General features: G+C 49.4%; 1 protein-coding gene across 4 annotated transcripts in view; it reads right to left on the bottom strand.

Moving 5' to 3' along the window:
* Positions 1-741: 741 nt before the first annotated feature.
* The window catches only part of CAP1 (cyclase associated actin cytoskeleton regulatory protein 1), a 37,427-nt gene continuing 25,761 nt past the window's right edge, over positions 742-12,407 (bottom strand). For all 4 annotated transcript variants that reach the window (XM_053267543.1, XM_053267544.1, XM_053267545.1 and 1 more), the window contains 7 exons: positions 11,521-11,626; positions 10,678-10,867; positions 8,025-8,215; positions 5,669-5,792; positions 5,267-5,349; positions 4,499-4,642; positions 742-2,134 (listed from right to left, as the gene is read on the bottom strand). In XM_053267543.1, the coding sequence (XP_053123518.1) occupies positions 2,051-2,134; positions 4,499-4,642; positions 5,267-5,349; positions 5,669-5,792; positions 8,025-8,215; positions 10,678-10,867; positions 11,521-11,626 (922 nt within the window). In that variant the 3' untranslated portion in view covers positions 742-2,050. The remainder of the gene's footprint in view (positions 2,135-4,498; positions 4,643-5,266; positions 5,350-5,668; positions 5,793-8,024; positions 8,216-10,677; positions 10,868-11,520; positions 11,627-12,407) is intronic.

Genomic DNA, 12,407 nt, shown 5'->3' with positions numbered 1-12,407 from the left:
GGCAACACAATGGCAAATGCAGTTCATTGTAAATAAGTGTAACATACACTTCACGTATACAATGATGGGGTTGGAGCTGTCAGTGACTGACTAGGAAAGAGATCCTGGAGTTGAGAGGTCTACTCATTGAAAGTGTAGCAACTGTGAAAGGCAAATTCCATGCTAGGGATCATTAGAGGATTGAAAATTAAAAAAAACCCATGCCTTTATACAGATCCATGGTGTAGCCACATTTGGAATACTATATACAGTTCTGGTCACTAGTTGCAGGGGAGGGGGTATGCCTTCATTTCTTGCCTGTGGGCTTCCCAGAGTCCACGGTGTGTGAAAGAGGATGCTGGCTGATATGTTCTAAAGTTGTATTGATGTCAGTTGGATAGGCTTCTAACTAAGCTTGCCTAAGAGTATGGTCTACATGTAGCAAAGCACACAGCTGGGAGGGAGAATCTATACATCAAGGAGCAGCATGAGACCAAATTAAAACAGGAAGCAAGGGACTGAAGAGGTACCCACTCAAACTCTGCCACACTGCAAGACCATTTAGACTCCCAATCATGCATTCAGGTAGGTGGGTTTTTTTTAATGTTCAAGAGAAGGCTGCATGATCCAATACCTTCTCAAGTGTTTTTTAAGCAAGAGAGGAAGGCTTGAAAGCTTCACGCTCTGATCGCTGTAGCTTTCAGATGAGTTTGAGACTCACCATCCCCCCAACCTTTAAGAACCACACCTGAAGGAGCAAGCTTGGCATTTCTATCTTCAGTATAATTTTGAGTACTGAACAGAGATTTTTTTATTTCCACAAGCCTCAGGAGAGAAGTACAAGTCACAGGACAGTCTCAAAAATAAGAGAGATTGCATATCTTTTGTTAAGTTTCATTTCAGTGGAAAAAAATCAACATGGCGAGGAGGAAAAGAAGATATGCTTAGGCTATCCAAGATGCACAGGCAGCTCCTCTTGATGGTTCAGTACAGTGCCCAGCTTTGATGCTACGTTGCAGTGCCTTGCTAACGTGCTGAACTTTCTGCAAGGAGAGAAGGAGGGGAGAAAGCCAAGCAACAGGGAAAAGGGCAGCCAGGCAGTTAGAGGAAAAGTTCTTCTGGACTCTACAGTGTAAATAAACTTTGATAAATGGCAAAACCAACTACAGCAAACTTGTGCTTACAAGTAATTAAATACTGGACTTGGAATGAAGAATGCCCACCTCTCCCTAGAGAAAAAAAAGGAGAGAGATGAACTCCAAGAAGAACTGTCCTGGAAGACTGAACAGTGTTCAGTTGCTCAGAAGAGGGACCCTTTGGGCACAGTTTTCCCTTTGGAAGAGGGCTTCATGGAAGTGGGTTAGCAGCAGCTTGTGAGCTGCTGGACAGACTCCTGGCTTGGAGTTGGAGGTCTGTCCCAGGGTGGTCTTGTGGCACCTGTAACAGAGGTTTCCTCCAACATCATGGCACAACACAGAATTTTATACTGAGCACATAGGAAAGGGAAAACATCAGGGAGGAGAAGGAATGCTATACACCCCCCAATCTCCAGCCTTTGGTCCAGCAAAGCCATTCCTGGAATCTTCCAACACCCCTGATTAGATTAGTTTAGCAGAATTAGTCAATTCCCTTGTACTTCCCAACATACACCTGCCAGATACACTTAACACACATCACTGGGGACTCTATACCCTGATACTCCCGCCCCCACCCGAGGGATAGTGCTCCTCTCAAAATGAAGCAGGGGAAATGCAACACAAAAAATCTGTAAGCTAGGCATTCTCACTGGCTTCAAAGTCAGCAAACAGACAAATTGATTGGTGATGTGGTTTTGTCTGGTTGAGGGGCAACACCACACTTTCCTGCTGATCAACAGAATCAAGACCCACCAAGCCTGCTACCCTACCCCAAATCCCAGCCTGAGGTATTTTCAGTGAAGGCAGGTAGGCAAGTCTCTCGGGGAGAAGACAGAAGCAGATTGAGAGCAGAAAAGGTACAGGAAATCTAAAAATCATCCAAAAATAAGCAGATTTGTCCCACAGCAGAAGTGGGGCAAGGGTGCCAGGTAAGCTTATCCAGCTATTTCCGTCACGGTGGTGACTAACTTCTGCCCGTTCCACAGTGTCTTGAATTGTTCAGGGATTGGAAACTCGTTCTGGAAGGAGACAAAACAACAGAGTCAGTATTCAGGCAGCTCTGTGGACATCTGCAACCTTCAGAGCTTCTCCAGATCTTTGTACAAGCCACACCTTTACAACCTGACACAAGCTGGTAGAATGCCTGCTTCCATCTGGGGGGACAAAGGCTCATTGTGATTTCTGACAAAGTCTACACACCCCAAGAGATGAAGACAGCCAACAGCATTGCACTACTTTCAACTTTCAGTGTGTTAGCCTTTTATTGTTCTGACTGGGCCAATCTTTTAAAAGCTGCTTTAAAAGTTTTAAAAACAAAAGCTACTATAAAATTGCATTGATGTTGCCGGTGAAAATTGACAGAAATGTCCTGCAAAGGTTGCTCTATGGAGAGAAAGTAAAACAGTTTGTTCATTGTTACCCTAACCCTTTGCAGAAATTACTGCAGTTTGTTTGGGCATAGGGTTAAAGAAGGGGTGATCACACACAGAAAGCTGTAAGTGTCACAATGCTATCCCATTTTTCCCATCCTGAGATGGTGCTCATGGTCAAAATTTGTGGGCTTTGCTCATGGACTACAAGTTCTTTTTAAAAATGCTTTTATTTAAAGTTACCAGTCATCATTGCATTTATAAAAGACATAATTAAAAAGAAAACCAAGCCCAAACCTGTGATTACAAAACATTAGACACATAACACTCTACAACGTTGAGGTCATTCTTAAATAGACCTTTCCAAACTTGGATGAATTGGGTTGTCCCCTCCTTACCATAATTTTTGTAATTCAAAAGAATAGGTCCTGTCATATCATAATAAGAGTTTGAGATGGAATTATGCCTTCTCGGATATTTAAGGAATGTCAGTTTTTTCGGCTGTTGCAATATACTAGAGTTGGTTGGCTATGATCAATCTAGCGGCTATCGACAAAGAGGACAGTAAATCTTAACATTTTAGTGTCTCTAGTTCTCCTGAAAAAATACTTAACAATGCCAAGAGAGGCTCTGGCTGAATCTGTTTGTCCGTGATTTTTGCCATCTCTATAAGAAACAATTTCCAGAAATGTCTAACACTTGGACAAGTCCACCATAGATAGTAAATCCCCTTCTCAAAAAGTTTCGAAGCAGAAAACAGAGGTGATGGCTCTCCCCTGGCTGTTGGCTCTCTACATATTGCCTCTGAACATGGGTGTTCACAGGAGGTATCAGGACTAAAAGCCACAGGCCAAAGGATGAAATGGGACAACTCTGAGGAGGTCTACTCAGCAAAGTGACCGTCACCTCTCAGGCAAATCATCAACTTGAAAAACTGGGATTCTGTTCCTTGGTGGGCTTCATAAAGCCATTTATGGCTTCACTTCTCTGCATCCTAGCTATGTGATGCAGTTGCATATGAAGACACAATCCATGTTTAGTCCTGTTTTTGAAAGCCTGCTTGGACATAAAGGCTTCTGCTCAGTGCTCTTTGGGCAACACAGCTCTGTGCTCTAATTTCAGACCCAGCAAGAGACTGGGGACTTAAGAATACACCGTGGCAAGAGAATTCACAGGAACATAGGGAGCTGCTTTCTATGGAATCAGACCCTTGGTCCTTCCAAGCTTAGTACTGTCTACTCTGACTGGCAGCAGCTCCCAACCCTACTTGGAGATGCTGCCAAGGAGTGAACCTGGGACTTTCTGCAGGCAAGCAGATATTCTACCATTGAGCTGCTGCTGCTGCTGCTACTGCTACTACTACTATAAATAGTTATATACTGCTTTTCAACCAAAGTTTCCAAAGCAGTTTTCATAGAGACATGTATACATAAAGTAAGTAAGACAGATAAAGACAGATCCCTGTCCCCAAAGGGCTCAGCCACTGAAGAGATGCTGTGCTGGGGTTGGATGGGGCCAGTTGCTCGCCACCTGCTAAATAAAGAGAATCGCCACTTTTTAAAAAGGTGCCTCTTTGCTCAGTAAGCAGGGGACTAACTGAGCTAGTGCCCCATCCCTTAAGGGGAATAAGTTACAGTGCTCACATGTAGTCTCCCATTCAAATGCAAACCAAGGTGGACCCTGCTTAGCAAAGGGGGCAATTCATGCTTGCTGCCACAAGACCAGCTCTCCTCCCTTGTAACTGCAGGTCTAACGCCCACCCGCCAGGCCCAAGTGGTTCTCTCACAGCAACTACTCGCCACCACTGTTCCCTCTAAGGCGTGCACATGTGCATGTGCTGACAAGTTTTCTGATATCTGCTCAGTTTATTTTAGAACCCGCTCAGGCTGAATCAGAAAGGCCTCACTCTGAATGCAGTTGCGCACACACTGCCTTGAGAGTGCCACCCAGAACAACACTCATTCCGCACACAGATGAGAAAAATCAGAGGCCGAGTGACCGAGAGAGACTTACGAAGTCGCCGCTATCTGTCGGGACAAGGACGTTCATCTCTGAAGACTTGGCACTGACAATCTCACAGTCTAAGGAGCTTTTGCTCAAGTACACTTGACAACCGTCGGTCTTGTTGATGGAAATGGTTGGCACTTTACCCAATACCTGGAAAGGAAGCTCAAACCATTGGAGCCCTCGGCAGGGGAGGGAGCCACCCTACAAGCCAGATGCGAAGGGAACAGCAAGAGGTCTCACCTGAGACCCCTCAGCCAGGGACCTCACGATCCCTGCTCCCAGAGCCCGACATCCTGGAGCCCCCAGGCCCTCTTGACTGAAGAACTTTTGCTCTTCAGCCCCGTAGAGCAGGGGTGCCCAACGCAAATGCCCTGGCGGGCTGGAACCAACCATGACTGTGTGAGAGGGCCGAGGTCAAATTTCAGCACATTAATTTTTAAAATTATTCATGAAAGCAAGGGGGCAAAGGATTGGAGGCAGGGAAAGGGGAGAGGAAAGAGGCCGGGTGGCTGTGTGCTCTGGCCCAGAGGCAGGGCCAGCAAGGTGGGTGGGGGCCAACTGCATCGAATCACTGCTGATCATCAGCAGGACAGGGCCAAGAGCTTCTCCTGGCTTCTGCTGCAGAGCGTTGTTTCCTGTGGGCCAGCAAGCAAGTCCCCCCCGGGCCGGGTCCAGCCCCTGGGCCTTATTTTGTTGTGCAGGCCTGCCACACAGAGAGGGAGGGAGGGAGGGAAGGGGCCGTTCGCCCCAAGGAGCGAAGCGGGATGCGTTTACCTGGACTTGAATGTCTCGGCTGTTTATGATCTCGACAATGCCCACTACGTTGTCAAACACCAGGCCTAGTTTCTTGCAGTTATCTGCAAAAGGAGAAAAGTAGCTGAATAGTTCTAAGAACTATTAGAAGTTCTTATTAGAACTTCTCAGACCAGTTTTTACCTCCCAGCCCATGTTTTTATAAAGAAGGGTGGCCAGCCTGAGGCTCCCCAGCTGCTGTTGGACTACACTCCCATCATCACCCGCCACTGCAACAGCTGGGGATGATGGGAGTGTTAGTCCAACATCAGCCGAGGAAATCTGAGAATCTTGCTTTACGGGTCTCAGGAAGCCTCCAGCCGACTGGCCGTTCACACCCTCCTTCCTGCTTTTCACCCTCATCCAGAGGAGACAGGAACCTACCCAGTGTGATGGAGTTGATCTTCCCTTTGATGTGGAGTGTACTGTTCATGCACTTGTAAACATAGGCCACCTGCTTCAGCTCGGTGTCGCTGATCTCCAAGTTGGAGGCATTCTCTTGGTTTTCCTAAAGCAAAGAGGTCAGTGCTGACTCTAGTTCCCACCAGAGACCCCTAGGGACTGCATCCGGGTCAGGAAGACTGTATCTAACAAGGTTCCTCCCTTGGGGCTGCTTAAGATCAGGAAGCTAGCCTGAACTTTTGCTTTAAGACCAAAAGCGATCCTCTCCTCACTGCCGTCACACACAGGAAGCTGCCGAGATGTCCGTTGGTTCACCTAGCGTGCTCTACCGCCGACTGGCAGCGGCTTCTGCAAGGTTTCAGGCAGGAGTCGTTCCCAGCCTTACCTGGAGATGCTGCCAGGGAGGGAAGCTCGGACTTGCTGCACGCAAAGCAGTTGCTCTACCACTGAACTATGGCCCGTTCTCACACATGGGCAGCACGGACTTATTCCACAGCAAAACGGAGGTGGCCAACTGGCCCATGGACCAAATCTGCACCCCACCCAAGGTCAGCTTTGACTGGCCCTTATCCCGTTCTAAACCAAATGCTTCACGAAGCTGCCATCTACCGAGTCAGACCCTTGGTCCATCTCGCGCTCAGTATTGTCTTCACAGACTGGCAGGGGCTTCTCCAAGGTTGCAGGCAGGAGTTTCTCCCAGCCATATCTTGGAGATGCTGCCAGGGAGGGAAGATGGAACCTTCTGCTCTTCCAGTGGAAAACCAGGGAGGAGAGCTGGTCTTGTGGTAGCAAGCATGACTTGTCCCCTTAGCTAAGCAGGGTTCACCCTGGTTGCATATGAATGGGAGACTCGAAGTGTGAGCACTGGAAGAGATTCCCCTCAGGGGATGGAGCCGCTCTGGGAAGAACATCTAGGTTCCAGGTTCCCTCCCTGGCATCTCCAAGATAGTGCTGAGAGAACCTCCTGCCTGCAACCTTGGAGAAGCCGCTGACAGTTTGTGAAGACAATACTAAGCTAGATAGACCAATGGTCTGACTCGGTATATGGTAGCTTCCTATGTTCCCTGCTTAGCAGAGGGGGCAAGTCATACTTGCTACCCCAAGACCAGCTCCCCTCCCTTTGAGCTTTGCTCAAACTGCAAAAGGGTTAATGTCTGGCTCTCCTGTGTGGATTCTGGAAAGGTCAAGAACTGCTGCCAACATGCCTCTCAAGGCGATCAATTCAGAAGCACATTCATTTCTCCATCAGCCCCCACAACAGATGATGCAAGACCATCCATGTACCTGTCCTCCCACATCTGTGATGGCCTCTGCTAGGCAACACCAACTTTGCAACAGAGCCTGGATGACCTAAGAGCAGAACTCCACCACTTCAACCCTCCTGTGGATGCTGGACTACAATTCCCATTATCCTTGACGACTGGCACCGTGACTGGGGAAGATGGGAGTTCTAGTCCAAAAACAGCTGGAGGGTCAAAGTTGTGAAGCTCTGGTTAAGAGGAACGGATTGCTGCAGCCCCAATACTAACACTGTAAGACGACAAACGCTGGGCCATCCTTGAGGCAGAGGAAGCCAGGAAAGAGAAGACAGAGCTGTAGGATCTCTGCAGCAGAAGCACCCAAGTTGTGCACAACTCAGTCTGAGTTTTGCAGCCTGCCCATAAGACGCAAACCAAGCACATCTGTGCAATTTAGTCAGCTTCCAGGGGCAAGCCAGGCACTAGAGATGTGCTTCCCTGACTATCACCACCTCTTAGCTTGTTGGGCACGTGCTCGACAAAATCTTCCAAGCAAACTGAAGCCACCAGAAGGGCCAGAATCGTTTGGAGACGAGAACCTGGAGGCTTGGCAGAGTGAACTCTACACCCTATGCCACATTGTGCCTACGTCCTTTCTGCACTTGAGCAACCATCATAGGAACATAGGAAGCTGCCATATACTGAGTCAGATACTTGGTCTATCTAGCTCAGTATTGCCTTCACAGACTGGCAGCGGCTTCTCCAAGGTTGCGGGCAGGAATCTCTCTCAGCCTGATCTTGGAGATGCTGCCAGGGGGGAAACTTGGAACCTTCTGCTCTTCCCAGAGTGGCTCCATCCCCTAAGAAGGGGAATATCTTACAGTGCGGTGCTCACAGATGTAGTCTCCCATCCAAAGGCAAACCAGGGTGGACCCTGCTTAGCTAAAGGGACAAGTCATGCTAGCGACCACAAGACCAGCTCTCCTCTAAGAGGAGACCATCTCTTGGGGCGATGTTTACACAGGGAGCCCAGGCGGCTGTGTAGGGGCCTCTGTGGGAGGGGGTCCCCCTGCCCCACCCTCTCCCGCAAATGGGCTTACCACTCTCCACTTCTTGCCCTCCAGCTCCAGGACAGGAGGTTCCTTCTTTGGGGGCAGTTTCTGAAAGGCGTTTGTAGCACAGCCTGGCTTCGGCGCTGTGAAGGGCTTTGGTCCCGTCCGCATAGGGCCACCTTGGGTCTTCAGCGACGGGTTCTTGTGGGTTTTCATGTTATCGGAAACGTGCTTCAGGCCTACGAGGGAAACCACGATTTATTACAACTCCCATCATCCTCAGCGGCAATGGCCTTTGGGGAGCCAAGGCTGAGAACCTCCCCCGTTAGAGACGCACTGCACGGCAGCTCCTCCCTGCTCTACTTGAGTAGTACCAGGAGCCCCAGGGCACCTTCTTCCACTCCTCCTGAAATGCCCACGTGGACAATGTGGGAAGCAACTGCTCCTACACCACAGGAATGTATCATCAAGGACAGAACAGGGAGCCTTTTCCAGCTGGACAACAGTTCATTAATTTCTAAGCTGCTTTGCCCCAAATTAACTCAGAAAAATGTGCCGCCGAGTCAGTGTCGACTCCTAGCGATCACATTCCATGCGATTTTCTTGGTAGAATACAGGAGTGGTTTACCATTACCGTCTCCTGCCCAGTGTGAGATGATGCCTTTCAGCACCTCCCTATAGAGCTGCTGCCTGATACAGGAGTTTCCCATTGTCTGGGAAACACACCAGCGGGGATTCGAACCAACAGCCTCCCGCTCTCCCCGCTGCGCTATTACATGGCTGCTATTGTCAGAACCGGCAATGCACACCCCCAACCTTCACACAGCATTAACTCCTGGTGCAGGCCTACACACCTATGGCCCTCCAGCTGCTGTTGGACTACAACTCCCATCATCCCCAGCCACAGTAGCCAAGTGAGGGAAGATGGGAGTTTCAGTCTACCACCTGCAAGAGGGTATGGGTTGTGCAGACCCAGATCCCCAGTTGCCTTCCTTGAACCCCAGACATTTTATGCCCCATCACTACTGCCACTTCCCCCTCCCGAATCCTTCTCCTTCCACTCCCTTTGTGCGAAGACAGTCATCCGTGCTTTTGCAGGGGCGAACTTCAGCAACCTGTTTGGCAGGATTACCAAGTCTGTTAAATGGTCCAAAGGCCCAAACTAGGGGGGTGGGAAGAGTTTTTCCAAGTGGCTTGAACCAGAATACAGCAAGTTGGAATGACTGTGCATCAAAAGCCACAGGAAGAGTTAATTTCCACTGCGTCACAGGAAAGGTTATGCAAACTGGCCATGAGAATTAGCCCCCAGGCTAACTGGGCAAAGAGGCCCCTGTCCAAGTGTGATGGCTCCAATACTTAGCAGGGTGAGAGCAACTGTTCCTGTTCACCTTAGGCAAAGCTACGGCATCTAGGGCTTTCTAGTTTTTTTAAAAAAGCAACCAAGGGGAGACATGAAAGAGGTCTATAAAATTATGCATGGTGTGTGGAGAGAGAGGGAGATCTCGGTCTTGATCTCTCTCTCTCTCTCTCTCTCTCTCTCTCTCTCTCTCTCTCTCTCTCTCTCTCTCTCTCTCACACACACACACACACCCCACTAGAACCAGGGGGTCATCCTAAGAAACTGACTGCCAGGAAATTTTGGGCTGACAATAGGAAGTACTTCACACAGCACATATTTAACCTATGGAACTCTCTGCCACAGGATGTGGTGACAGTCATCAGCTTGGGTGGCTTTAAAAGACCATTCATGGAGGACAGGGCTATCAATAGTTAGTTACTAGTCTTGAGGGCTATAAGCTCCCTTGAGGCTCAGAGGTAGGAATGCCTTCAAATACCAGTTGCAGGGGAGCAACAGCAGGAGAGAGGGCATGCCTTCATCTCCTGCTGTAGCTTCCCAGGACCATCTGGTGAGCCTCTGTGGAAAACAGGATTTTGGACTAGAAGGGCCCCTGGGCCTGATCCAGCAAGGCTGTTCTTATTAGTGTTCTTGTCTCATGTTTCCTGGGGCTATTGCTGGTGTCTCCCTTGGGATTCTTTTTACCTTGTGAGCCCTTTGGGGACGAGGAATCATTTTCTGACACCGCTTACTATGCAAACAACTCTGAGAACTTTTTTGTTGGGAACTGCAATATAAAAACACAAAGGGTGCGAAACTCTTCTTGTGATATTACAGCAAGACCATCCATACAGGCCTGCGATACAGCCACAGGGAGGTAGGGATGTGCACGAACAGGCCAGCAGCCGTTTACCTTTAAGGAGGAGGGAAGGTGCTCTTACCACCCCCATATGCCGGCGCGTTTCCCCCACCGGCACCATGTCCAAAATCGCTGGCATGGGGCGGCAGTGTACTCTCTTGCTGCCCAGACTGGAAGTGGCTGGTGTGCGTGCATGATTTTGGACACAGCACCAGCAGAGGAAACGCAGGGGCAGGGGTGGGGGCACCCTCCCTCCTGCTTAAAGGTAACCCCCCAGCGCCGAACCGGTTCGGAGGTGTGTAAAAGGGCCGCCGAACCGGTTTGTGCACATCCCTCTGTGGAGACAGCCGTGCAGTGGAGAGAGTAATTGCAGGGCTTCCCCAAACGCCAGAGCTTGAGAGCAACCACCGTGGATCATCCTCCTTTAAGTTCAGAAGAGAGCAATTCCTATCCCAAGCGGGTTTGCTTAGAGCCCAGCTAGGATGCCGTTAAATGGAGCCACCTACCAGAAGTGATGGCTTCTCCCTGGTTGATCTGAGCAAAGAGCGCCGAGCGGGATGCAGCGTCATCGGAGCCAGAACTTGTGGGAGCAGGAGCGGGAGGAGGCGGGGGGCCAGGTGGCGGGGGTGGGGGGCCACCACAAGGAGGAGCAGGAGCAGCCGGAGACCCACTCCCCCCAGCTGTTGCTATGGGTCCCTGGGGGGACAGGAACAAAAAGAGAGAGAACGCCCAGGCATTTCAAGTTATGGTCGACCAAGAGGTACAAGGAAGCTGCCTTATACCGAGTCAGAGCCTTGGCCCCTCAGGCTCAGGATTGCCAACTCTGACTGGCAGCGGCTCTCCAAGGTTCCAGGCAGGAGTCTCTCCCAGCCCTACCAGGAGAAGCTGCCAGGGACCGAATCTGAGACCTTCTGCATGCAGAACAGATCTTCTACCACTGAGCTATGGCTCATCCCCTAAGGGGAACATTTTACAGCACTCGCATGTAGTCACCCATCCAAATGCAAACCAGGGTGGACCCTGCTGAGCAAAGGGGACAATCCATGCTCACTACCATAAGGCCAGCTCTCCTGCCCAAATAGGAAGCTGCTTTATACCAAGCCAGACCCTTTGGGTCCAGCTAGCTCTGTTCTGTCTCCCCTGACTGGCAATGGTTCTCCCAGAAAGGGGTCTCTCCTAGCCCTCCCTGGAGATACTGCCAGGGATCGAACCTGCAACCTTCTGCATGCAAAGCAGATGCTCTGCCACTGAGCTATGGCCCCACCCCAGTTCAGTGGCACCTTCAGGACTAAGCCACACAACGTGCCGCACACTATCTGATGCCTCTTCAAGACGCTGCCTGGGCTCACCGTCTTGTTCCATGTCAGCCCGGTGGTGTGGTACTCCTTAATGTACTCTTGCAGCTCTTTCCAGATGCACAGGTATGCTTTCACCCAGTCCACATGCTTCTTATCTCTAGGAGAAAAGAAGATTCAAGCAAACCAATTGGTGCAGGTAAGAGTGACATGAGAAAGCTATAGCTACAGCCTTCGACTTCCCCTCCCCTTCCTTGCAGATGGAACCTTTTCTACAAGTTGACTGCTTAGGCTTGTCATAGGAACACAGGCAGCTACCTTATACCGAGTCAGATTATACTGAAGGTGAAACAAACATGCGCATAGTAAAATGAATAAATCATTCCAGTCAATAAGGTATGACATCCAAACAACAGTAGAAATGTGAACGTAAGAACAACAGAACAGGATAATGTTGACCATTTGTGTAAACACAACAGCTTTTCGGTAATGTTTGCTGTTTTGATAGACTTTTTCAAGTGCTCACAAAAGTTCAAATTGTTCTTCATAAGAAATAACATCTTTATACTTCTGTGCTGAATCACAGATCCTTTTTTATGGGAATCCAGAAGTCTTCTCCCACCATATGTCCAATCAATATAAGGTTCTCTTCTAATGTAAACAGTATTTCCCCAGGGTTCTCCAGAGCCTCTCGCCTCAAAGGTCTCCAGCAATATAATCGGATCTGGTTTTTCTTCTTCTTTGTATCATAGTTCAGATCCCTTATGTTATTTGTTTGGTGTTTTATAGTCAGACCATTGGTCCATCTAGCTCAATACTGTCTACATTGACAGGCAGCGACCTCTACAAGGTTTCAGGCAGGAGTCTCTCCCAGCCCTACCTGGAGATGCTGCCAGGGATGGAACCTGGGGCCGTCTGCATGCCAAGCAGATGCTCTTCCG

This window comes from Hemicordylus capensis, chromosome 7, assembly GCF_027244095.1.
Source record: "Hemicordylus capensis ecotype Gifberg chromosome 7, rHemCap1.1.pri, whole genome shotgun sequence".
NCBI lineage: Eukaryota > Metazoa > Chordata > Lepidosauria > Squamata > Cordylidae > Hemicordylus > Hemicordylus capensis.
Note: the sequence above shows the minus strand (reverse complement) of the source record. Positions and strands in the feature narration are given on the sequence as shown.